Below are 26,569 nucleotides of genomic sequence, written 5' to 3'. Positions count from 1 at the left end.
AAGTTCACAGCTACTGTAATTTTACACACGTATTAGGTGAAATGATTCCCGGTGTGCCCGGCGTCGTAAATAAACACATACCTTCTTTATAACCTCAAGGGCTGTAAGGTCATTCCGCGCTTCACCGGGCTGACTGTCGGCAGCCGGAGGAGGGGAGCGCTCTGCTCTGGGCCGGGGGACCCAGAACTGGGGGTCGCAGCGGCTCCGCGCCCCGCCCCGGGGTGCCCCCAGCCCCGTGTCGCAGCGCTTTGCAGCTGCAGGAAAGCGCCCGGCACTTCCGGTTGATGGGCGCTCTGGTCACGCCCACAGCCCTTGGCTGACAGACGGGGCCTCGTTGAATGAAACGCCTGGGAGCAGAGAAGCCTCTGGAGCACTGACCGTATACGGGCCCAGCTCGGGTTCCATTGGGCTTGACAAGGAGGCTGTGGGACCTTCCGGCGGTTTCGGTGCAGGGCTGTGGGCGGAGCGTTGTCCTCAGACTGCGGACCCTGCGGGAGCTCCCCGGGCAGAGCCCCCCCCGCCCCGCCGGTGGTGGTTGTGTCTGCTGGGGACCCTGCGGAGCCGCCAGCTTTCGTGAGTGGGGATGTGCCTTTGGAATTGTCATTCAAAGGGTAGATGAGCACAGCTCGGCTTCAGCCAGGACGCCTCTGTGCCTTTGGTTTTCGTTCTTCCCTCACCTTCCCTTTCGTGCCCAGCGGCCCCGGACGGGGGCGTGTGGGTGTGTGTGCCGAGGGAACAGCCCGTACCCAGCAGCCTGCTCCGTGCCGCTGCTCCTTGTCTCTGCATTTATATACGATACACACATGTAAAGCAAACGGGGGGGGTGCGTGGGAGCAGGAGCGGCTGGGGGCTCCCGGGCCGGGCCTGACGCCTGCAGCGCCTCACGCTTTCCCGCTCCCGTCGCGCCGCCATCTTGGGCGCGGGCAGTGAAGCCGCCGCCCTGAGGCCGTGCCTCGTGCCGCCGGGGAGGAGGGGAGCCGGTCGCTCTGGGAGCCGCTCTTGGGAAGCGGGCGGCGCACCCCGCCGAGGAGGGGGAGTTAACGTCCTTCCGAGTCCTCCTGCTCGGGTACCGGCGCCGTTCGGGCGGTGCGGGGAGAGCGCGGTGCGGGGAGAGCGCGGCCGTTGTGCCCTCACTAGAGATGGCGGCGGGGCGGTCTCTCGCGCGGACAGGACGGCGGCCGCGGGGAGCGGCGCTCCAGCCCCTGGCGGAGCTGGCGTGGCTGCGTGAGGGGACGGGACCCCCCCTGCAACCTCGCTGCCTCGCAGGGAACCCCCTTCCCCTTTTCCAAACCTCCCGTTCCCCCTCAGCTCAACGCCCCCTTTCCCAGCCAGAGGGAACCCGTTCTCTGCCCGACCACCCCCATCTTGGGGTCACTTGTCCCCTGGTTCCTGAGGTTCTGCCGGGTGGGCGTGGGGCGGGTTTGGGTCGGGCTGAGCCGAGGCCCGGCTCCCGGGGGGATGCTCTGCAGGGAACACCCCCCGCCCCAGGAGCGCTGCTGCTCCGGTTTATTTTCATATTTCCCGCGCCTAGCACTGCGCCCCAGCAGTGAACCAGCAGACTGCAGGTACCGAAGGGATCTCCTCCTCCTCCCCACCCCTTAAGGGGCGGTGATCCCTGCAGGAGTAAGAAAAGGATGGCTGCTTCCGTCCGTAAACCAGTTTTCAGCGTTTTCAGTAGGAATGTCTTTTAGATCTGGTCGATTGGATGGTGTTGCTTCGACGGTCTCCAGGCAGTCATGATGAACTGGTTCTCCAAAGTTACCACTGAGGAAAGAAGCTGGGTTGACAACGTTAGTCTTGGGAAGGATGGTGAAAGATTCAGGGGCTCAAGTGATCTTCTCTTCACTCCTTCCCTCTTCAAGTGACGATGTGGGGTGAAATCGGAAAATTCAGTCTCTAAATGGTTGGCTCCAAGACTGGTGCTACAGGCAGGGCTTTGGTTTTTTTGATAATGGCTGGTTTTATAAGACTCCAGTCCGGACAGTGTTATGCGGGAAAGGCTTATCTCGCAGGGGCAAAAGGATGCTGGGGCAGGAATTAGCTGGGCTCATTTGGAGAGCATTAAACTAGGCTCGAAGGGGGATGGGGTTGTAGTTGGGCTTGCCCCAGTGGGGCAGCATTCTAAAACAGATGAGGACCGGGTGGCCTCCTGTGCCCCTAGGGAGAAATTGGTGTGCTCTGCTCGCTCCCTGAAATGCCTGTACACCAATGCGCGCAGCATGGGGAATAAGCAGGAGGAGTTAGAATCCTATGTTCGGTCGGGAGATTATGATCTGGTGGCAATTGCAGAAACGTGGTGGGACAGTTCACGTGACTGGAATGTAGTCATGGATGGCTACGCCCTTTTCAGGAAAGACAGGCCAGCCAGGCGTGATGGTGGAGTTGCTCTCTATGTGAGAGAGCAACTGCAATGTACTAAATTCTGCCCAGGAGCGGATGAGGAACGAGTTGAGAGTGTGTGGGTCAGGATCAAGGGACAGGCTGGCAGGGGTGATAGGTTTGTAGGTGTCTATTACAGGCCACCAGATCAGACTGAGGAAGTTGATGAGGCCTTCTATGCGCAGCTGAGAGTGGCCTCACAGTCACAGGCCCTGGTTGTTGTGGGTGATTTTAACTTCCCTGATGTTTGCTGGAAGGACCATTCAGCCAGCCAGCCACAGTCCAGGAGGTTCCTCCAGTGCCTTGATGATAACTTCCTCATGCAGATGGTGGAGGAGCCGACCAGGAGAGGTACACTGCTGCATCGCATCCTCACTAACAAAGAGGGTCTGGTCGAAGCAGTAAAGGTTGAGGGCTGCCTGGGTTGCAGTGACCACGAGATGGTGGAGTTCAGCATCTCGTGTGGCAGGAACAGAATAGCAAGTAGAATTGCAACCCTGGACTTTGGCAGGGCTAATTTCGGCCTTTTCAAGCAATTGCTGGGGGAAATCCCATGGGCAAGACTGCTTGAAGGAAAAGGGGCCCAAGAGAGCTGGATTGCATTCAGAGATTGCTTCTTCCATGCTCAGGATCAGAGCATCCCCACACGTAGGAAGTCGAGGAAGGGAGCCAGGAGGCCTGCGTGGTTGAATAGCGATCTGTTGGGTATGCTCAAGCAGAAGAGGTGAGTTTACAGGTCATGGAAGCAGGGACTGGCCACTTGGGAGGAACATAAGGCTGCTGTTAGAGGATGCAGGAAGGCAGCTAGGGTAGCCAAGGCCTCCTTAGAATTACAGCTGGCGAGAGGGGTCAAGGACAGCAAGAAGAACTTTTTCAAATACATAGCAGATAAAACTAATACCAGAGGCAATGTAGGCCCACTGATGAATGAGGTGGGTGCCCTGGTGGCAGAAGACACAGAGAAGGCAGAATTGCTGAATGCCTTCTTTGTCTCTGTCTACTCCGCTGGAGGCTGTCCTGGGGAACCCTGTACTCCTGAGACCCCGGATGAAGCCAGGTTAATGGAGGAGTTTGCTTTAGTCGATGAGGACTGGGTTAGGGAACAATTAAGTAGTCTGGACGTCCATAAATCCATGGGTCCAGATGGGATGCATCCGCGGGTGCTGAGGGAGCTGGCTGAAGTCATTGCTAGACTGCTATCCATCATTTTTGCCAAGTCTTGGGAAACGGGAGAGGTGCCCGAGGATTGGAGGAAAGCAAATGTCACTCCAGTCTTTAAAAAGGGCAAGAAGGAGGACCCGGGTAATTATAGACCGGTCAGCCTCACCTCTGTCCCTGGGAAAGTAATGGAACAGCTTATCCTTGGTGTCATCTCAAGGCACATCAGGGATAAGAGGGTCATTAGGGGCAGTCAGCATGGCTTTACCAAGGGTAAGTCATGCTTGACCAACCTCATAGCCTTTTATGAGAATGTAACAAGGTGGATGGATGATGGCAGAGCGGTGGATGTGGTCTACCTTGACTTCAGTAAAGCCTTTGACACAGTCCCTCACAGCATCCTCACAGCTAAATTGAGGAGGTGTGGTCTAGACAATAGAGTAGTGAGGTGGGTTGCAAACTGGCTTAAAGAGAGAAGCCAGAGAGTGGTGGTCAATGGTGTGGAGTCCAGTTGGAGGCCAGTATCTAGCGGAGTGCCTCAGGGGTCAGTACTGGGGCCAATATTATTCAATATATTCATTAATGATTTAGACGAGGGAATTGAGTGTACTATCGGCAAGTTTGCTTATGACACTAAGCTGGGAGGAGTGGCTGACACGCCAGAAGGCTGTGCTGCCATCCAGCAGGACCTGGACAGGCTGGAGAGTTGGGCGGGGGATAACCTGATGGAATTTAACAAGGGAAAGTGTAGAGTCCTGCATCTGGGCAGGAGTAACCCCAGGTTCCAGTATAGGTTGGGAAATTACATATTAGAGAGCAGTGTAGGAGAAAGGGACCTGGGGGTCCTGGTGGACAACAGGATGACCATGAGCCAGCACTGTGCCCTTGTGGCCAGGAAGGCCAATGGCATCCTTGGGTGTATTACAAGGCGGGTGGTCAGTAGATCGAGAGAGGTCCTCCTTCCCCTCTACTCCGCCCTGGTGAGACCCCATCTGGAATATTGTGTTCAGTTCTGGGCCCCTCAGTTCAAGAAGGACAGGGAACTGCTGGAGAGGGTCCAGCGTAGGGCAACAAAGATGATTAAGGGAGTGGAGCATCTCCCTTATGAAGAAAGGCTGAGGGAGCTGGGGCTCTTTAGTTTGGAGAAGAGGAGACTGAGGGGTGACCTTATTAATGTTTATAAATATATAAAGGGTGAGTGCCACGAAGATGGAGCCAGGCTCTTCTCAGTGGCAAACAATGATAGGACAAGGGGCAATGGGATCAAGCTGGAACACAAGAGGTTCCACTTAAATTTGAGAAAGAACTTCTCAGTGAGGGTGACAGAGCACTGGAACAGGCTACCCAGGGAGGTTGTGGAGTCTCCTTCCCTGGAGACATTCAAAGCCCGCCTGGACACCTTCCTGTGCGACCTCACCTAGGCGTTCCTGCTCCAGCAGGGGGATTGGACTGGATGATCTTTTGAGGTCCCTTCCAATCCCAAACATACTGTGATACTGTGATACTGTGATAATTTCTACACCATCTTGTTAGACACTGGGGGGGATACGAGCACAGTCATCTTCTGACCCACGGCAAATCTCTGGACCTCCTGTATATTCAGTACCACTGCAGCAACTGCCCGCAGGCATCCGGGCCACCCCTTTGCAGTTGGGTCTAACTGTCTGGAGAAATAGGCCACTGCTTGTCGATACGGGCCAAGATCCTGTGCCAATGTACCCAAGGGTATTCCCCTTTTCTCCTGAGAGAACAGGGAAAATGGTTGACTCACATGTGGGAGTCCTAGAGCAGGGGCTGACATCAAAGCCTTTTTAAGTTCTTAAAGGCTCGTGTGGCTTCCTTACTCCATTGCAGGTGTTTCTGGTCCACAGGGTCCAGGTCATGCACGTCTCCTTGGTTCTAGTAGCGATTAAAATGCCATCCACGTATTGTAGCATCTGTCCCTCATCAGACAGGGCTTCCCAGGATTCAAAATCTTTAGCAAGCTGATTTCCAAATACTGTTGGGCTGTTCTTGAATCCTTGTGGCAACACCGTCCATGTGAGCTGGGTTTGACATTTATTTTTAGGGTTCTCTCATTCAAATGCAAATATTGTCTGGCTGGCTTCATGGAGAGGGAGGCAAAAGAAAGCATCTTTTAAATGTAAAACGATAAACCAAGTCAAATGAGGTGTTAATACTGTCAGAAGGGTGTATGGGTCTGCTACCACTGGGTAGAGGTCCTCAGCTATTTTGTTTATAGCTCCTAAGTCCTGAACCATCCAATATGAGCCGTCTGGCTTGCGGACAGGCAACGTAGGGGTGTTTTAACTGGACTCACATTACTTTACTAACCCTGTTTGCGGGAATTTCTCTATTAGTGGCCGAATCCCTACTTCTGAGCCTGGGTCAGAAGGTGGGTATCTAAGGGGAAATCCGGGTGCTGTGTGCGCGTTACACACAACCGAGCAGCCCCGCAGGAACGGGCCAGGCGGCGACTGCCCCCCCGCTTCATCCCCCGCGGGCGGCGAGCCCGGAGGAGAGGAGCTGAGCTCCAGCTCCAGCAGCCGCCGCTCTCCCCCCCACACCTTTTTCCGCCGCCTTAGCGGGCACTCAGCTTTTTGACTTCTTTTCTTCTCGCCGCAGCTGATCGAGGGGGAGCTGCCGGGCCCTGAACTTCATGTTCAAACTTCACAGCGTAGGCTTGGGCTCCTCTTGCCCTTTTTCTCTCTTCATTTGATTCCTGTGACTATAAACTTTAGGTGCAATTCTAATTAGCTCAGCAATAGTTACGTCCCTCAGCTGCTACCTTTTGTAATTTCTTACAGATGTCAATAAACAGCATATTAAGCATCAATCCCTTACATTAATTTTAGATCCAAATCAGTCTGTCCACAGAACAACACTGACTGCAATACAGCTCACCCAGAATTTCACATTCAAATCACTTCCCCCACTAATTTTATCTGATGTGTACAGATGCATCTGAAGGGGGAGCAAAGTGGTACTTTAGTAATGGAACCGATTCTCATTTTGGAATTATCTCCCGAAACAAATTCTTTTGGTACCAAATATAAATATACAAACCAAAATACTGAGCTCAGGCACGCAAACCAAATACCGAGTTCAAATATGCGAACAGATCACAGTTACAATTATTCAAGCCAACATCTCGATGTTGCATTGCACCTTTGAACCGCTCACTGCTCAGCCAGGCGGAGGCACCGCTGGGGCTCCTGACAAAACAGGGCAGTGCGGCTGGAGCCCCATCGGCACCCACCCCCCCGCCGCAGCGAGCTGGACCGGGCAAGGCTTTTATCAGTGTCCCATCTGGGGTGCTACGGCTGTTACCCCAAACCAGGATTCTTTAGCCGGTGTACGTACAAAAGAGCCAAATACAGCACACCGAGATGAGACACAGCCTGTCGCAGAGCTGCGCAAGTCTGGATACCAGAACAAAGCCAGTGTGCCAGCAAGAAAGGAACGGCTGTCACACACCAAACCTTATCACCACATTCACACAGTCAAGACCCAAATTGCTCATCATCACAAAGCGCACATTTTGGGTCCATCTGTGATCTTACTGTACCGCGTAACAGGCACAGACTTACAAAACTGCAACACATTCAGACAGATACCCACAAAGAAAAAAAACTAGTACTAAAAGGCATCTTGCAGACTGTTCTGCAAGTTTTCTGTGATTCATTTGTTATCAGCTAATTCTCTTTCTGCTTGCTGAAGTTCAAACCATTCTGCTTGTAAATCTGTGTAAAGTGATTTAATGACCTCTTGCTCAGTTTGCTTGTCTTTCGGGGCAGCTATCAATGCTGCTTCCAAAACAGCAGAGATCTCAAATCTGCTTTCTTTTGCCGAGTCCCTTATTTGCTCGGTTAAAATATTTGGAGCCGACCAACGTCCAGAAGCCCACCTAAGACCCTCAGGAGTCCGGCAAGCCTTATAATCTTTCAGTAAACTCAACATTAGGGAGCAGTCCAGGCCTGGCTTGACCCAGGATGCCATGACCCACTGCCGGAGAACGCGGCACAGACCGATCAGTCCTCCTTTAGAGCCTCTGGCTCCTATCCCCCCCAAACCGCTTCTCATGTAATATCCCACTTCTGACACCCAATAAACTGTCCCGTCCCAACAGGTGGGATGAGGGATGAGTTAACTCTTGGTTTCTCCTTAGCTCTCTGAGTTTCTAGTTTCTTTCTTATATCTCCCCAGCATTTTGTTACAAACTGGGGGGTCTACTCCTTGAGTCCATTTATCCGTTGCTTTTTCCTTGGGTGAAGTTCTCTTCATCCCAGAATTCTAACATGATCTCCCCCACCCCGCAAAGGACTGTGAGGGGGGGTACGTCTGGCAGGTCACTCTCCTTCGACCTCTTGTGGGAACCTCAAACCCACGAAACCTGGCTCACAACATGGGGCTCGAACCCACGACACAGATAGAGAGTGCTTCACTCGCTTTGTCCCTTCAGTGGCCAAGCCCCTCGTGGGGTGTTGGAACCGCGCTTAGAAGGGAACCGCGCTTAGAAGGACTCCGCGCTTGCTTCGCAGCCAGGTTGCATCTCAGCCAGCACCAGTCACACAGTCACACTGCCCGACCCGGCGGTACTTACAGTCCACTTTACCCATCGGGACCGTCGTGCGCTCTGGATTACGGGTAAACTGCAGTATTCAGGGGGAGTGAGCTCCGTGCTTTGGCTTCTGCTTTAATTTTGAATAACGTTGGTAGCTCTCCGCACACCCGAGTCCAAGGGCCACTGTTAAAGTGGGGCACTTCCCTTGAACCTGAGGTAACACAGAGCCATCCAAGGTTGTCACGTCGGGGTCACCAGTTGAAATAAATAACTTAGGTTTTTTCTATGGATAAACAACGTTTAATCCAATTCCTTAATTGTATTCCTTAAACATGTGTTCATTAGAGCATAAGCAAAACAGCGCTGGGTGTGCAGGGGATTCGCTCCGCCCAACACGCACACCTTTTAACAACGGGAAGTGTGCTTGAGTACAGTAAGGTGTTACATATTCGTAATGACCCCAGGAATGCCTCTACATATTCATAACCTTTCCCTGCTTCTTATTAAAATGAGTCTCAGATAACCATTTCCATAGTCTCCTCCTTGACCCTCCCTGTTGTACCTGTGCAGTGTCACTTGGTGATTTTGAGGAGGGGTCTTTGCATGAAGGCTCCTTCAGCTTCATCACAGTGAACTTTTTACCTGTGGCTCATTATGCTGAATTGGCTGGAACCCAAGCTGCCAAGTTGACCGAAATCAGACTGGCGCCCCCTTTTGCTGTACATCTTGGCTATCTTGTCTCCTCAAGGTTACAGCTGGGGCTGTAAAACTTCTTATCTCGGCATTCGATGAGGTTCTGTTTTTTTCTTAACACAGCTGGTTACATACAGCTCTAAACTAGATATTATGTGGTGTAAAGTATTGGTTCGTTAGTAGGCCCTTATTATGTGGTTGGTTAACCCTTAAAATATTAGTTCCCTCTATCAATATAACTTCATAAACAAGTTTCATAACTTTTTACATAGAACTTAACCACCTTTTCCTTTTTCCAGGTTCAGAACCTGTGCCTGATTTGGTTATATCTGTAAACATTAAACACCTTAGCACAAATCACAACTGCATTTCTCACATTCTGGACCCTGTTGTCCGTTAAACGAATCTCGAGGTGGCTCCGTGACAAGCGGATCTCCTCTTCTCCAGCTCCAGAGCCCCAGCTCCCTCAGCCTTTCCTCACACGGGAGATGTTCCACTCCCTTCAGCATCTTGGTGGCTGCGCTGGACTCTCTCCAGCAGTTCCCTGTCCTTCTGGAGCTGAGGGGCCACAACTGGACACAATATTCCAGGTGTGGTCTCCCCAGGGCAGAGCAGAGGGGCAGGAGAACCTCTCTGACCTACTGACACCCCCTTCTAATCCACCCCAGGTACCATTGGCCTTCCTGGCCACAAGGGCCCAGTGCTGGCTCATGGTCACCCTGCTGTCCCCAGGACCCACAGGTCCCTCTCCCCTACACTGCTCTCTAATAGGTCACTCCCCAACTTATACTGGAACTTGGGGTTGTTCCTGCGCAGGTGTAAGACTACTCTTCCCGTGTAATATTTCATTAATTCCCCCACCCCCCCCTTCAAACTGCAGCTCCGCGCTTTGGCCGCCGGGCGGCAGCAGCGAAAAGGAAATAACGGAGAAATAAACGCTGAGAAGGGACAGAAATGGAAATGATCGCAAAACACAAACTGCCATTGAGAACAACCGCTGCGGGACTGGGGTGCAGAGGAGTGCGGGGGTGTGGGTGGGACAGAGAGCAAGTGGGAGACAACGGGCGGTTTGGGGGTACAGGCAGCGCCCCCGGGGTCCGGAGGTGAATGGGTGGGCGGTGCGGAGGGGAGAGAGGAGGGAGCGGGGACGCGAGAGCGGAGGGGAAAGGATGGGGGTGTCACTGGGGGAAGAGCTCGCGTGGGGCACGTTTGGAGAGAAAGTATTGGGGGGGGCAGAGACACGCGGAGGGGATGGGAGACGCGGGGCGGGGGGGTGTGGAAGTGGAAAGGTGCACAGGGGGACGTGTACGGGGTGACCTCACCGGGGGGTCCACCCGAGACCACCCGCAGCAGCCGAGTCACCTGGGACCACCCGCAATGGAGAATCCGCTCTGGAGAACCGACCCCCGCAGACATTGCCCACCGGAGCATCCCCAGCGATGCCCCTGCGGCCGCTGGCGTTTCCCCCCATGTTCTCCTCAAACCAGAGGGGACTGGGCCTGGGTCGCTTGTCCAGAATACACAAATATTTTTTTTGGCTTCTGCAGAATATCTAATTTTGAGGGGCTTTGGCACTTTTCCACAACATGCTTTTGGTTTAGTGCATGAAAATGTGGTTTGTTTTGCTTTCCAGCTGCACACTCCAGGGAGATTTTGCTTTCCAAGAAGCCCCAAATTGTTTGTTTTATTCCCCCCGCTCCCCGTTGCAGACCCATATTCAGGGTGGTTGGGGTGTTTTCGTGCCATGGAGGCAGCTCCCACTCTGGATGTGCAGCCGTGCAGGGGAAGGTCCCCATTTGGGGCAATGGGCCCCAAACCAGGGTGGGAAAAGTGGCAAAAGGAGAAGGGGTAGAGGCAGCTTGTGAAAGCGCTCTTGTCTCTTTTCTTTCAAGACAGAGATATTTTTATGTCTCCCAAAGAGGCAGAGTTTTTAAATCCTGTGTTGCTCTTCTTTGGACACGCTCCAGCACCTGGATGTCTTGACCGAAATGACCAAACCCATAGCTCGTTGGGATGAACAGTTTTATCGAGGTATACACAAAAAGGCATTTAGTAGAAAGCTGTGCTACTAAATGCAGGTCTAAAAAAATAATAATTTTTAAAAGTGTTGAAAGATCAAAACCAATGAATAATATTATCCCTTAGTCATTACAAGGATAAGAAAACCTGAGTATTCCTTTTATTAAACGGTGCGTCTAACACCCAAGAGAGCCCTTTTATATAACTCTTCCACACTGGTAGCTCTCAACAGTGAAACACACTCGACAAAGAATGCTACTGAATATTAGTGGCTTAGGAGAAAATGCAGGTAAATGCCTAGAAATCTACCTGTAGCCATTTTTATACTCAGAAGATGGTCCTTTGTTTCGTCAGTCGGTGACTGTAAACTCTATCACAAAATCACAGGATCGACTGGGTTGGAAAAGCCCTCAGAGATCATCCAGTCCAACCCTTGGTCCAACTCCAGTCCATTGACCAGATCACGGCACTAAGTGCCATGTCCAATCTCAGTTTAAAAACCTCCAGGGCCGGTGAGTCCAGCACCTCCCTGGGCAGCCATTCCAATGCTGACCACTCTCTCCGCACAGAATTGCTTTCTAATCTCCAGCCTCAATTTCCCCTGGCAGAGTTGAAGCCCATGCCCCCTTGTCCTATTGCTGACTGCCTGGGAGAAGAGCCCAATCCCCCCTGGCTAGAACTGCCCTTCAGGTCGTTCTAGAGAGTGCTGAGCTCACCTCTAAGCCTCCTCTGCTCCAGACTGAACAAGCTCAGCTCCCTCAGCCTCTCCCCATAGGGCTTGTGTTCAAGTCCCTTCCCCAGTCTTGTTGCTCTTCTCTGGACCCGCTCCAGCACTTCAATCTCTTTCCTGACCTGAGGGGCCCAGAACTGAACACAATACTCCAGGTGTGGCCTCCCCAGTGCAGAGTACAGGGGAAGGATCACTGCCCTTGTCCTGCTGACCACGCTATTTTGGATACAGGACAGGACACCATTGGCCTTCTTGGCCACCTGGGCACACTGTTGGCTCCTGTTGAGCTTCCTGTCCATTGGTCCCCTCAGGTCCCTTTCTGCCTGACTGCTCTCCAACCACTCTGTGCCAGCCTGGAGCGCTGCAGGGGTTGTTGTGGCCAAAGCTCAGGACCCAGCACTTGGCCTTGTTGAACTTCATCCCATTGGAATCAGCCCATTTTTCCAGCCTATCCAGATCCCTCTGCAGAGCCCTCCTGCCTCCCAGTAGCTCCACACTCCCTCCCAACTTGGTGTCAGCAGCAAATTTGCTGATTATGGTCTCAATCCCCTCATCTAAATCATCCATACAGTTGTTCAGACATTGTGGAATTAAAGCTAAGATACAGTCTGGCCATGATTCAGCCAGTGGGACCACATTTGCTGCATCAATTCCACGGCAAATGTAATAGTAGCATTTCAGCAGGAAAAAAGTGTGAGATGCATTGGTTAAGTGCAGTATTAGATAGCCATTGATACTACAGGTTTAGTTGGAAACATGAGCTTATTTAGTAATAATCAATGTAATTAGTACTAAGTACTGATTTATATTGTAAATTATGTGTACATCACTGGAATCTGAACTAGGCACCTTCGTCAGCCTGCTGAACAGTAGTGGGCTGACTAATGATAAACAGCCGTTGAGACAGAAACACCGAGTATAGTGGCATAAACCTTATTTCATTTCTCTGATAAGAGCTAAATAACAAGAATTTCATTGAAGAATGGGCATAACTCATAGAACTCTGACTTCAGTTTGGCAGTTGTACAGTTCTGGTGAGAGGCCTCAGCTTTGCACCATCCCAGTACCAACCTTCTCCTTAAAGAAGCTTCCATGTGCTACATAAAGTGAAGAAAAGCGGAGAAGAAAGTGGACAGAACACACAGAATGGCTGAAAAACCCGCAGGGAATTCTTCCTTGGTTTTTTTGGGTTCCATTTCCATGAATATGTATCAAATGTTTTTTAAATAGAAGTTTTGTATAAAGAGGGACAAGGAGAGAGAAAGTGTTCCAAGAATGTATAAAAATAAAGGAAAATCATTATTGCATATGCCACTTCCAAGTAAATACAAAAATAAAACACCTGAGGTGGTAAAAGAAAGGACCTTCTTGCACAAGACGTCTTTACCAGGTCCCCTCCAAACTGAATCTTTCTGTGGCCCTATGAAATACAAAATAAAAGCTGATATATAATAACTTAAAAACGTCCATGAACATAAATTAGGGGAAAAAAAGGAGCAGTGCATGGGAAAAAGACAGAACAATAATCCACTGGAAAGGAAAAACAGGAAAAGAACCGAGGTAACACCAAGACCAACACAAAACAAGTAGCATACATAAGAGGAAGAAAATTAATCAGGAACGAATTACTCATCTCATAAATATTGCTTTTCTAATCCTCATAACATCAATACCTAAAGAGTATCTCAAACAATTAAAAAGAGATCAAAAACCCCAGTCTAACAGCGACTCTACGCTTGCCGTTGTTCTATTTCATTAAATTGTTCCCCGCCCAGCTCTCCAGCCTGTCCAGGTCTCTGATGGCAGCACAGCTTCCAGGGTCACCACTCCTCCCAGCTTGGTGTCACCAGCAAACTCGCTGACAGTCACTCTATTCCCTCATCCAAGTCACTGATGAGTATATTGAACAATACTGGCCCCGGTGCTTAGGGAGTTCACAACCCCCAAAAATAATAGCTGTAAAGTCAGGGTCATTTTTTGAGGCAGATGTGGATTTGAATTATTGGTTTCTTCTTCCTGAATGAAATGTTTAACCAGCAGTGCCCCAATGGTCGACTTCTCTATAGTGTGTTAAACACACGCTGTGGAGCTCTGGTGTCATCCGGGACAGTTCCTGGAGCTCAGTTCCAGACAAAGGTGTTTGGAATATAAAGATTTCAGAGGGGAAGTGAAGGTCTCACTTCTGTTGTTTCAGATCCATGCACGGAAACAATTCCTGGTTGTTTCGGGGGTGTTTCCATGATGCTCTGCAGGTGGCAGTGCAGAATAGATTTCTCCCGTACCTCACCCGCCTGAGAGATTCGTGTGTTTGGAAAGATTTGGGTGTTTTGGTTCTTGCACTCACTGTATGTCTGTATTTATCCAGATGACTCAGGCGGTCTTCCTTTGCAATTGTTCATTATTAGGAATAGACACGTTAGAATTTTATCCTTAAAATCTTATACGTTGTTGATTGTCTATTTCTTTCCATTGACTTTCTTCTGTTCTTGCCTTTACATTACTGTGGTCCATTTCAGAACAAAGCAAACAAATCACTTGAAACTCCTATAAATCCACTCTCTTTAGTTTTTTAATGTTTTGCCTTCACAGGAAAATATTTCCAGAACCCTACAGAAATTAAACTAATGACACATCTTGGTCTGTAAAAGGAACAAACCAGCTTACTTACTGATAGGGAAATGCATACCTGTTTATTTAAAGCTGGTACTCTGAAAGTGAAGATAGATGGGGCTTTGAAGGTGATAGAAAATCAGATTTTGTCTCTGCAAATATTTTGACTTCTCAGCTCATTTGACTTAATGATTTTACCTTCTCCTGTGGAAACCTATGTAAATTTTAGGACACTGTGACCATTTTGCATTGGAAAACAGGTATTTGTTCCTATCTGTCACTCGCTATGGAGTCTTTTTAGCTACAAGTGCACGCAGTTTTTCAAACGTTGGCACATGATACAATTCTGTGGTTTGGAAAACTTAAATCATGGATTCTTTGGCATGCAACTTCAGCTTTCACAGGCAGGAATACACGTCTTGATTCCCAAGGTCGTTAACTTCTAGAACAAGTTAGGTTCACAAACTACGTCTAAAGTTCCTCCTGTGTCCTCTTGACTAACCTTCTATCCTTTCTCACTCTTTGAAAGCTACCGCTGTCCTGGTACCTGCAACGTAACCATGAAGTGTTTGTTCCTTGTTACTGCACTCCAGTGTCCATGACTTTCTATTATTTGTAGACTTGTAATTCTCTCATTGGAAATGAAAGTTTGAACATTAGAACAGCACGAGCAGGGGTACTGAATGTGGTTGTCAAAACTGACAAATTGAAGACACTGATACAAGTTTTTGAAACAACAGAACAGAAATGATTTATTGTGAATGATTCTTTTGCCCAGAACCTCTCAGGGCAACATGCAACGGTGGCCGTCAGGTTAACAGATCATGTATCTCTGCAGAAAATGTGAAAGTTAGATCACCTGCCTGAAGTTGATATGGGCTTGAAATTGGTGTGCAGATACCAAGAGTGACGCATACATACACCATTCATGTTATTTCAAGTGGAAAAGTCTCTATGGTTCTTTTTGCCTTTTTCTTTTTTTGAGACCTATTGTGATCACAGAGTTTATACAAAGGTTTTTATGTGTGAATTTAATCGAAGGTCAATGACAAGAAGTTGAGGCAGTCCTTGCAAATGAAGGCAAGGCAGGAAGACAGAGGCTTCTTGGTACAGTTGAACTGAAACTGCACCAAGGGCTTTCACACGACTGCCCAGCCTGTTGGACGGGATAGGTCAGGCACGCAAATCAGACTGTAGATGCTATATTTACTTTTAAAGTATCTCTGTCACATGGCTGATACGCAGCCATTCTCATTCAGGGCAAGCAGTCCCAACAAATGCAATGCTCTGCAGAATTGCTAAAGGACTTTAATTACACCTGTAATACAAAAATTGGCAAAAAATAGAAAAGAACGCTTTATCTGTACCTGGAGTCTCCATAGCCATAGTAAGTGATTCTATTTTCTCTATCTTTTAGAACAGAAAAAAAAAACTTCCATTATGTGTTTTATCTGAAATTAGGATTTAAAACTTATTGTCTGTTTAAATAATGTTACAATGACAGGAAAATAGAAAAGTTCAGTGTTATATTTTAGCCTATGTTTTGCCTCAAGGCAGTGTTTGTACTAAAATTCTGCTATATTTTTGCCAACACAAAGTAATTTTGAATAAAAGGAATCCAGATTTGGTTAGACCATGCAATGATGAGGAAAACTGACAAACAAACGATATTACCCTGTTTGTTACATAATAATATTAAGCCATTGATAAGAAAACAATCTTCCCATTGCTTCAAGCCTTTGGCGTGTTGAGTCCTGGGTTTTCTATATATGAAAACATTGCTTTTTTAGAGAACAAGAATTTGAAAAACAATAAATGCATATTATGATGACTGTTACTCTCCTATGGTCTTTTGCTTCCCGTAGAGATGGGTATTCTTGCTGTACTTGCTCTACCATTGCTTCTCTTCGGGATCAGTGGAATTATTTATATTTACCAGACAGTCCGATGGTTGTTGTCCAAGTCGGCCGTGCAGAACAAGGTGGTGGTGATCACGGATGCCACCTCTGGACTGGGCAAGGGTGAGTTGTCTCATTTCTTCAGTCAGGGAACCATCCTATAGGTGATAAAACGTGCATATGTTACCTTGTATGTATTCATAACTGCCTCGATGAAGCAGAAGTAAAGAAATGCTTTTTTTTTTTTTAGTAAATCCTATGATTTTTAAATGCACATTTTTAGTCTCAGCCACAGGAACTGCTGGTAAACTTTTAGGAGCTGCAGCGCTTTGTGTTTATTTAATTCAATAGAATTAGAGGTTTTGTAAGCACATTAAGAGTGCTATTTTTAGCATGTTGCTACTATGAGATCTTATTACATAGTCTGTCACTGCATGGCAGCAGCCTATCGGTATAAACCGGTGTCATCTGACTTTTTACGTGTTCACTTTCAGCCCCTAAAGACTTCAACATTTCCTGTTCCCTAAAAACAACTGTGCTCATCCCTCTGTCCCTGTTCACACCTCTGCCCCCTCTACCACCCGTGTTGCTCCTCTCCCCTTGACACCCTCCAGTATTCCCAGGGGGCTGCCTGGCTCCACGTGACGGTGGGTTGAGCAGATGAGGATATGTGGCAATTCATAGTTTATATAAGCTGAGTGCCTGGGTGACCAGCCACTTAGTGTATATTTCTTGGCTCATATTTCCTGCCTACACGGTGCTGCCAGATCAGATTAAAGGTACTGGGTCATATATCCCTGATGTACAACCCTGCTGGAGGCACCACTCGAGGTGTAGCTGCGAGTGCCTGGTAAAGCAAACATAGCTTGAGGCTACATTTTGGCATTTGCAATGAAGACTTGCCTTATGTTAGAAACCTTGCACTCCCGAGCAGAAAACAGATGGGGAAAGGGAATGTTCTTGAAGAATTATTCCTTAGTAGAACAGAGCAGAGACCTGCAACAGGAATACACACTACGCTGACAGCAACTGATCTTTATCAGAGCCTGTTAGGACAAGGTATGGAAAGATTTTGACCTCCATATCCCACCTGGTCTTTCCCTGACACACTTCAGTTTCAGCTGAAGATAATATTAACATGCATTTTTTCTGATTTGTTATATTTTGGTATTCTGGTTGGTAAAGCACGATTTAGAGCTCTCCAGCAGCTGATGTTTGTTGTCTGGTAAAATCATAGGATTCCTGGAGGTTTCCAGACAAAAGTCCTGCTTGGAGCGGGAACGTCATCGCCAGTGCTAGATCTGGTTGGGTGTGGATTCAATGCAAATACCTCCAGGGATACAGAGCATTTATTGAACATTTCTCCAGCACTACGTGACTCCTGGGGAAGATCTTCCTAAGTTCAATTTCCTTATTAACCTATTATTAACCTGGCTTTTTTCTTTTTTGTGACTAACTGCTGCCTGTCTCTTGAGGCTACAAAGACATTGCCTCCCCTCTCCCCTCTGCCCCCTTATTCACATATAGATGAAAAAGGAGGTAACTCAAAGCAATTCTATTATCTTAGACATATCTTCTGCAGGTATCCCATAGGGTAACACCGAAAAGTAATTTGCAGGCTTGAGTAATTCCAAATCACGCAAAATTTGCTGTGCAGCTCAGTCCACAGCATTAAAATATCAGCTGGCTGTCCAGCTGCTGCATGTTTGAACTCTTAGACAACGGCCAAATTCATTTTCCCACATGGCAGAACTTCTGGACTGAAGATGACATTCATCCAAGTTAAAAAAGAGAAACGAAAACTATGATAACTGGAGATGTTTGCAATGGTTAACGGTTGTTATTTAAACCTGGTTCCTGTTTCTTCTCAGTGCTATAGCTCAGAAAAGTCCACAACAGCTCTAGAGCAAAACATCATCTGTTTCTCTTTTTCGCCTTTATTGCCGTTCACACAGTAGATGTGTTTTATTCACAAGGTTGCCCCAGTTGTTATATTTATAGGAAAAATGCTGGGGTAGTTGTTCTAGTATTGGCAAAGAATATTTTGGACTTTAAATCAAAAATCTTTCTATGCTAGGAAAAAAGAAAATGGAAGACATTAATAAAAATACTGTTACAAGTAATGAAAAAGCATACAGAAATAATAGTCTCTAGCTGCACAAGTTTACAAAAATAGAAGAGTAGATCCAGGAGGGCTTCCATAAAGATATTAGGAGTCTAAAATGGGCATTTAAGAAACCTAAGATGGGTATATTAGCATACCTGGATTTGCCTGTGGGTATTGAAGTTGGAAGGAAATGCTTTTTGGAGGACAGACGGCTGTAGCACTGGGGCCATACCGCTGCCCATTCAACAAAGGTCACGGGAGGTAAGAAATCAAACAGGCTGGAAAGGCATGAGAGTAATTCTAAGACCATATTCCTGTTCTTCTCACACTGAGTGTGTAACTGTCATACAGATTTGATTTAGGGACTAAATATAAGGTATCCAAGGCTGAGAGCCTTTGTAAGACCTAATCGGGAAAAAAACAGGAGAGGAAAAATGACTCTTGATTTCCAATCCGACCAGCACAAATAACCCACTGTTAACTAACTGTCTGGCTGCAGACAAATCACATCTCTGGTTTGGGGCACTGTGGGCACATCATCAGTTGCATCCTCAGGCCTATCTGTGAGATATTATCTATTCCAAGAAAGAAAAGGCAAGAAACTATGTACTTTTCCTGGTCAGGAGGACAATCTTGATCAATTCCTGGACCGAGAGCCACAGTTTCAGTTCAGCTGAGCCCAAACGTGCACTCTGTAGCTACACAGCTAGAGAGATACAACTGATAATGCGTTCCTGAAAGATGCCCATGTTTTTAAACTCCTTTCTTTGGTCAAACTGACAGGACGGTGAGGGATATATTCACCCTCAGCACCACCTGGAGAAGAGACCAGACACACGCTGTCAAGGTGCTCCAGCATGGTATTCCATCTGGATTGAGCTGATCACATACTCCCATGATGACCTAATGCGATGGGTTGGCCGCAGTCTTGCAGCCGGTGCTGAGCTGGGATGATGGTGACACTGGCTGCCAGTTCCTCTTGTGCAAGTCCCCACTTTCAGAAAGCACAGCTTGCATAAGAAAGGGAGAAGAATGGTCCCCAGAGACCCGGCTTAAACTGGAGCAAACCCCTAGCTCAGAATACCCCTGAATATGTGGAGAAAGAGCCCTGCCAGCCCAACATATCCAGCAATCACCTTCTCAGGGAGCCTGCAGGAGTGTAGCTGAACAAGACATAGCTCAAGCTGGGCCCTGGTGCCTCTGCTCAGTGCTGGGAAGGTCTGACACTCAGGAGATGAAGGTCTTGGCATGGATTACGTATGGACAGAAGGGTCTGTAGAAGAAAGGCCTCTCTCACTGGTGCTCAGGACAGTAGGTGGTAAATTTCTCCGTATTGCTCGTTCTCAAAGTTGCAGATGACTTTCACATTGCCAAAAGTTTCGCGGAAGTAGCATACAGAGCTAGTTTTACAGCTTACTGGGGTTAGTTTCTTTCTGCTTTATACTGCAGTAGAAGTGAGGGTTTGCAAAAGATGTAGTTTGCATTGTAAAAACCTTACGTGTATTTTTGTATATAATTTTCTTCATAGCAAGTGTGTCTGTAAGTGGAAAGAGTTAAGGAAGAAAGATAATCAGAACAATTTTTCTAACTCAAACTCGTCCTCCATTAACTGGCATATTGTTACTTTCTTAATTAAGTTTTTCTTAAAGCAAATGACTAAACAGCACTGTTATACTGTACCATTAATTATGCATTATAACCTGACATTAAATTTTAATTGATTACTCACAGATGTATTATTGCCATTTAGTGCTTTCTTTTTCTCTTATATATTTATTTTTTCAAAATTAATTAATTTTAAATTTTAAAGCATAGGTTCAACATCATTAGCAAAACCAACATCCCATTTCAAGCCAAATACACAAAATGAAATTATTAATTTTATTATTTCTTGTGAATGTATTTCTCTTCTAGAATGTTCTCGGGTGTTTCATGCAGGAGGAGCAAGGCTCGTGTTGTGTGGCCGGACATGGGAAAAGTTGGAAACCTTGTATGATGCTTTAATTAGAGTGGCGGACCCTAGTATGGTGAGTATTTCCTCAGTGTGCTTTGAAAATTGACAACATTCACTGTTAATGGTGATTTTGATCACCCAGGTGACACTGCCAAGGTGGTCCACAGAGAGAAAGAGGGAAAGAAACACCTCTGATGGCCTACAGAGCATGGTGCCAAAAGTGTAAATCAGAAATGCTGCTCCCATGAGCTGATTCGAGGCAGCTGAGTGGTCCTGCATTTTGAAGAAGCCACTCAGCTAGAGATGCTAGGCAGAGGAATTTGGCTGTTAATTTGGATGAAAGGGTTCCAAAGTGCTTCATTCAACCACAGGAACTATCATTCATTGTCCACATAATTAGAGTACTCCAGTTGGAGATGTGTCTAAAGATTTAGTTAATTTTTAGTTTCTCCACTGCTTTGGGAGAAGTCCCAGCTAGAAGGGCATGGGAGCACATGAATAAGAGTGCCCTTTCCTCATTGTCCCCGGCTGGGTCACCGCGCAGGTAGACGTGCAAGGCTGCCCCAGTGTCAATTCTTTGGAAGAAGCTCATGGGAAAACTTTCCCTTTGTGACCAGCAGATAGCTGATTCGTTTCAGGGCACAGGTGTTCCTGAAGGGATCACACAAATTCTATAACCATTGCTTACCAGACCAACAAATATTTGTGTTAGACCCTTTTCTTGCAGTGACCTTCGTCTGCAAAATTACCATGAAAGCAGTGTGATTATGTTAGTCTGCACAGACTCTACTGGGAAAAGTTAAGTATGACTAAGATATCTGCACTACATCATCCCAATAACAGTGAGAGAAGACACTCAGAGTTCATTCCTCTGTCCCATAACTGATAAAATCTACGTCTTTGCAGAAATTATACAAATAGAGTACATCGCTGAACAAACCATTCCTGCCTTCCAACTTCCCCCACCTATGTATGTCAATTTTCTATCAAAGCATTATATCCTAGACTCTGTCCTCAATAAAGTTCTCAAGAGGTCTGCTTGCAGCAAGACCATCACTGGGAGTGGTGGGAGTCACCCCCTGTATTTATTGTCTGTCTCCACTGATTAAAAGAGAGACAAAATTCAATAGGGTAGTGTTAGTCCAGCTTACCCTTCCCATGGTGTTCTGCTTCATCTGAATTTCAGAGCCTATGAATACTTATTGTTGATCTACCTTTTGTTCTGGAGCGGGTTAAAAGAACAAATCAAAGTTTTTGTGTGAACGATAAAAGCACTTACTTCAGATATCAAAGTAAATTAATTAACAAGACAAATAAAAGGAAATACATTTTTTATTTAGCAGGTATCCTTGAAATTAGTCTTTTCTTTATTAGACATATGCACCAAAGCTCATATTTCTGGATATCTCAGACATAAACTGCATTCGAGATGTAGCTAAGGAAATCCTGAACTGCTATGGCTGTGTGGATATACTGATCAACAATGCAAGTATGAAGGTGAAAGGAGCAGTGCAGAGCATTTCATTGGAACTTGACAAAAAGATAATGGATGCCAACTATTTTGGACCCATCACATTAACCAAAGGTATTTTAATCTTTTTCCTCTTTGGCTGTTGCCACTGAAAGCTTGAAATCCGAGTCACTGGCATTACACTGTTTTGTTTGCACTTATTTTTGCCTTCTTTACTATAATCAAAACCTATTTGGTGAAAATCAATGGCCCGAAATTGAGGTGCAGAAGATCAAAATCAGAGTGCTTTGGTTTGGAAATAGATTGATCAAGAAATATATAAGCATGTGTTTAAAAGAGGCAGTTTTAAAAATGTCCGGTTATTGTATTGTGCATATGGTGACTCCTTTATTTACATGCTTTCTGCCTTTGTTACAAAGACAATTGTTTCTAAAACCCTTGCAAGGACACAGACAGGTTGACGACTAAATGTGATAATACTGCACCCAAATCTACACGCATGATAGAATCCAATGAAGTCTACAAGACACAATTTCCATATACTGGGTTTTGTAGTGCTTTTGATTGCAGTATTGAGACAACCTTCATTAAAGTTTTGCTGTCTGCAGTTCAGCTGTTACTTCCTTTCACTAAGTATATCAAGTTTTCTTAATTATCACAGAATCGACTGGGTTGGAAAAGACCTCAGAGATCATCCAGTCCAACCCTTGGTCCAACTCCAGTCCATTTACTAGATCATGGCACTAAGTGCCATGTCCAATCTCAGTTTCAAAACCTCCAGGGCCGGTGAGTCCAGCACCTCCCTGGGCAGCCATTCCAATGCTGACCACTCTCTCTGCACAGAATTGCTTTCTCATCTCCAGCCTCAATTTCCCCTGGCAGAGTTGAAGCCCATGCCCCTTTGTCCTATTGCTGAGTGCCTGGGAGAAGAGCCCAATCCCCCCCGGGCTAGAACTGCCCTTCAGGTCGTTCTAGAGAGTGCTGAGCTCACCTCTAAGCCTCCTCTGCTCCAGACTGAACAAGCCCAGCTCCCTCAGCCTCTCCCCATAGGTCTTGTGTTCAAGTCCCTTCACCAGTCTTGTGTGTCTCTTTATTTTATTTCATTTTTTATTTTTATTTTTTTTCAGCCATTCTTCCCAACATGATCTCAAGAAGAACTGGCCAAATCGTTTTAATCAACAGTATCCAAGGAAAAATAGGAATCCCATTTCGTGCAGCTTGTAAGTTATACATAGCAAAAATGTACATTCTAATGCATAAATTGCAAGTATTCCATGGCTCTGAAACAGGTTATTGAAAGTGCTAATTTGCATCCTAATGTAGTAAACTATTAACACAGTATTTGGCTGAAAAAATTTCAAAGAACTGGAACTCAAGAAGAATAGTTAGAATACTACTTTCAGTACTACCTTATGCCTGAGGTACTTGAGGACAAGATGATAATCTTGGGAGGTATTCAGGAAACAGCAAACTTGGAGGTCTAACATCTGGAGTGGGCGTATTAGTACAAACCACGATGTAGAATGAAGTAATGCGTAAATATACTGGTGGATGCTAGATACTGCTTTGTAAAGGGAGACTCATGCACTAGATGGACTTACCTGTGGGAGTTTAAAAGGAGATGTAGTAATTGTATTCTGCTTGGCTTTCTAGAAAATGTTCAAGGTCTTTCATCCAAAGCTCCTCATGAAACTAAGCTGTCCTGAATTACGATGGGAGGTGTTTGCATTAATAAAATGCAAAGGTAGTGGACAGAAAATATAGGATAGATGTAAATAGACATTTTAAACTGTGACCAGAGGTTAGAGTGGATGGTGGTCTCTGAATTAAAAGGTCTGCAAGACCTCAGGATTGTGACTTACAGTTCCATGAAAGCAAAATACAGTGACAGAAACAGTAAGGAAAGCAGGAGAGAAACGATTTAAATCCTGTCTTCATGTCATTATATAAACCTATGCATTGCCCACATCTTGAACACTGTGTGCAATTCTAGTCCCCCACTTCAAAAGAAGCACAAAAACTACCAAAAAAGGCTCAGAAAAGAAAGAAAGATGGAGCATCGAGAATGGGTTCTATCTAGGAAACAGCCAATGGTGTCAAGATACATTGTATGTGTATAAAATAATATGTAGCAGAAGTGCTAACAGAGATACAGTATTTACAATGTTAATTTTGCACGGCTTCCGGAATAAGGAGTTTCAAAATAGATGAATGGAGAAGCTTCTTTCTGCTCCTGGAGCCCACCTGCCATATTTTAGATTATGTTCTGCACAGGTTGACTGTCACTGTGAACTGAGCCACATACCAGGTGGATGAGTGCGTTGCACATCTGTTGCACTTAACACATATTTCTGGTTTTTGGTCAAGGTTCACATACTGTCATCCTTCTTTGATAGCATTCTCAATAAAAAGGCACTAAAAACAGCTTTAAAATTCTTAGCATTCAGTTACTTTAAAATGAACCTTAATATTAAAAGTATCTTGTGTTGCTACTGCAAGTACTCGGGCATTGCAGAAATGGCCACTGCATTTATTGATGTGTCACAAACTGCAACAGCAGATGGTGTGGAGACTCAGCTCGGGGACATCTGTCCATCCATCACAGACATCCGCCACGGTAAACTGTAGAGTATTACTGTTTAAACCAGGACTTAATATTTCTGACTGGGAAATCCTGGCACATGCTTTTTAACACATATAGGGAGACGGACTGCATATTTGGTGCATAATTTTACTGTACAAATAACTTTATTTTGTTTCTTTTAAATACATCATCTAATAATTCCACTGGGTGAAATAATTCACTGGTTTTTGCCTTTTGGCTAGTCATTTCATGCTCAGTTTTCCAAGCATTCCTGTTTTATGGAGCTATATAATCGTATATCTACGCTTTCATATATCCAAACATGAATATGTGGGTTTTCTTTCTTTCTTTTAGATGCTGCTTCTAAACATGCTGCTGTAGGCTTTTTTGATTGTCTTAGAGCTGAAATGGAAGAATTCGATATTTCTGTCAGCACTGTGAATCCAACCTTCATCTGTTCATACCATCGTCAACCAGCACCTGGCAGCTGGGAGGCATCTATATGGAAATGTAAGGCTTGATGCATAAAGAGAAGTGGTAGATGAGGTCCAGACAGCAGTATAGAAGCTTTTCCCAGAAGAAAGCATCATAGGGAAAAGAATGGAGATAACAGAAACAATGAACAGGTTAGGGGAGCAAGATAGAAGAGGTATTAGAGAGATCACATGAGCCTGGTGAAAAAAGAAGCAACATGGGTAGAGACAACATTATGTGAGAAAATGAATACAGTGGGGCATGGGGAATGGAAGAAGAGCAGAGCAGGAAAGCTCCCAAGGGAGAATCACAAAATCCCAGAATGTCAGGGGCTGAAGGGACCTGTAAAGCTCATCCAGTGCAATCCCCCCATGGAGCAGGAACACCCAGCTGAGGTTCCACAGGAAGGGGTCCAGGCGGGTTTGAATGTCTGCAGAGAAGGAGACTCCACAACCTCCCTGGGCAGCCTGGGCCAGGCTCTGCCACCCTCACCGGGAACAAGTTTCTTCTCAGATTTAAGTGGAACCTCTTGTGTTCCAGTTTGCACCCATTACCCCTTGTCCTATCATTGGTTGTCACCGAGAAGAGCCTGGCTCCATCCTCCTGACACTCACCCTTTCTATATCTGTAAACATTAATGAGTCCCCCCTCAGTCTCCTCTCCTCCAGCTCCAGAGCCCCAGCTCCCTCAGCCTTTCCTCACACGGGAGATGCTCCACTCCCTTCAGCATCTTGGTGCTGCGCTGGACTCTCTCCAGCAGTTCCCTGTCCTTCTGGAACTGAGGGGCCACAACTGGACACAAGGGAGTGTTCCACTGCAACTCAAATTGCTCCTTCTCTTAGGGACTATGAGGATTTTACCTCAAAATTGTTAAAATATCTTAGGGATGTACTGCTGAGGGGAAGGGGCAAGGGATTTAGAGTGTGCAGGAATCGAACTGATTTGACTGTTGCACAGGCTCTGTGTCTTTTCACCACTGTTCTCTCCAGTGTGTCTGTCTGTCTGTCTCCCTGTCTGTTTCTAAGCTCTCGCTCCTCTCTGCTCGGTTCACAGTCTTTTTCAGAAAGGCTGCGTATGGCGTGCACCCCGTGGAGGTGGCAGAGGAAGTCTTGCGCACAGTAAGCAGTAAGAAGCAGGAGGTACTTTTGGCCAACCCTATCCCCAGAGCAGCAGTTTACATTCGCACCTTCTTCCCTGAGCTGTTTTTTGCCGTTGTTGCCTCGGGAATTAGGGAAAAGCTGAAGACAGAAGAGGAAAGTTGATTTGGTTCTGTCTTTTTCCCCTGCTTTTGACATGAAAAAAGTTTATATTTCAAATGTCAATGATTTCTGCTTTGCACTATGGATAGAATAAAGCAGAAGGCTTTATTAAATGTGAACCAGCCAACGTCTTATTCAATGATTCATTACACGCATTCGTCTGTGGGACTTTACTCTCGTGGATTTAGTGAATATGACAAGATGCCATTGTTTGCATTAAAAAAAACGGGGAAAACTCAACTAGGAGCTCTATCACTTGTAAGAGAGTCATTCCAAATCTAAATAGACTGATCAATGTTTGGGGACCTGCAGGAGTTTATCAGAGTAGTTTGTCAGTGCTGGGACTGATAGAAACTTAGAGCAACAAAAGGATGGGGAAGGAGGGAGATGCGGGAGACACAGGAGTAAAAGTCAATTGCAAATGGGGTCAGAGCCTGGATCAGAGTGTTCCTCAGCTTTTTGGAAGTACTTCCAGGATATGGAAATGGAGAACCCAAATAAGGGCTTATCTAGTTCAATATTTCATCCATTACAAGACCCTGGAGAACATGCTTAAAAGATGGCTTATGAGAATGGGACAATAATACGGAGAGATTCCTTGTATTGTACTTTCTCGGGTTCTGGTAATCTGCTGCATGGTTTGAAACAGAATCTGTCTCTGCATCTTGT

General features: G+C 46.4%; 1 protein-coding gene across 4 annotated transcripts; it reads left to right on the top strand.

The window, feature by feature from the left end:
* Positions 1-312: 312 nt before the first annotated feature.
* On the top strand, positions 313-26,019 carry DHRS7C (dehydrogenase/reductase 7C). 4 transcript variants are annotated; one of them, XM_071816386.1, is made up of 7 exons: positions 313-446; positions 16,019-16,174; positions 20,073-20,185; positions 21,487-21,697; positions 22,711-22,803; positions 24,522-24,677; positions 25,695-26,019. In XM_071816386.1, the coding sequence occupies exons 2-7, from the start codon at positions 16,021-16,023 to the stop codon at positions 25,901-25,903; spliced, it is 936 nt and encodes a 311-aa protein (XP_071672487.1). In that variant the 5' UTR covers positions 313-446; positions 16,019-16,020; the 3' UTR covers positions 25,904-26,019. The 4 variants fall into 4 exon arrangements, with proteins under 4 accessions (XP_071672487.1, XP_071672486.1, XP_071672485.1 ...); XM_071816385.1 differs by having other exon boundaries at positions 313-573; XM_071816384.1 differs by lacking the exon at positions 313-446 and adding an exon at positions 10,438-10,825.
* The last annotated feature ends 550 nt before the right edge of the window (positions 26,020-26,569 follow it).

This window comes from Patagioenas fasciata, chromosome 18 (assembly GCF_037038585.1).
Source record: "Patagioenas fasciata isolate bPatFas1 chromosome 18, bPatFas1.hap1, whole genome shotgun sequence".
Taxonomy (NCBI): domain Eukaryota; kingdom Metazoa; phylum Chordata; class Aves; order Columbiformes; family Columbidae; genus Patagioenas; species Patagioenas fasciata.
The sequence above is the reverse complement of the archived record's forward strand: the minus strand, read 5'-3'. Positions and strand labels throughout refer to the sequence as shown.

Coding starts and splice junctions, on each gene's coding strand:
- DHRS7C (XM_071816384.1), top strand. CDS start 10,783: ATGACCAAACCCATAGCTCGTTGGGATGAACAGTTTTATCGAG. Junction 10,826..16,018: donor GGATGAACAGTTTTATCGAG/GTATACACAAAA, acceptor TGCTTCCCGTAG/AGATGGGTATTCTTGCTGTA. Junction 24,678..25,694: donor GGAGGCATCTATATGGAAAT/GTAAGGCTTGAT, acceptor CTCGGTTCACAG/TCTTTTTCAGAAAGGCTGCG.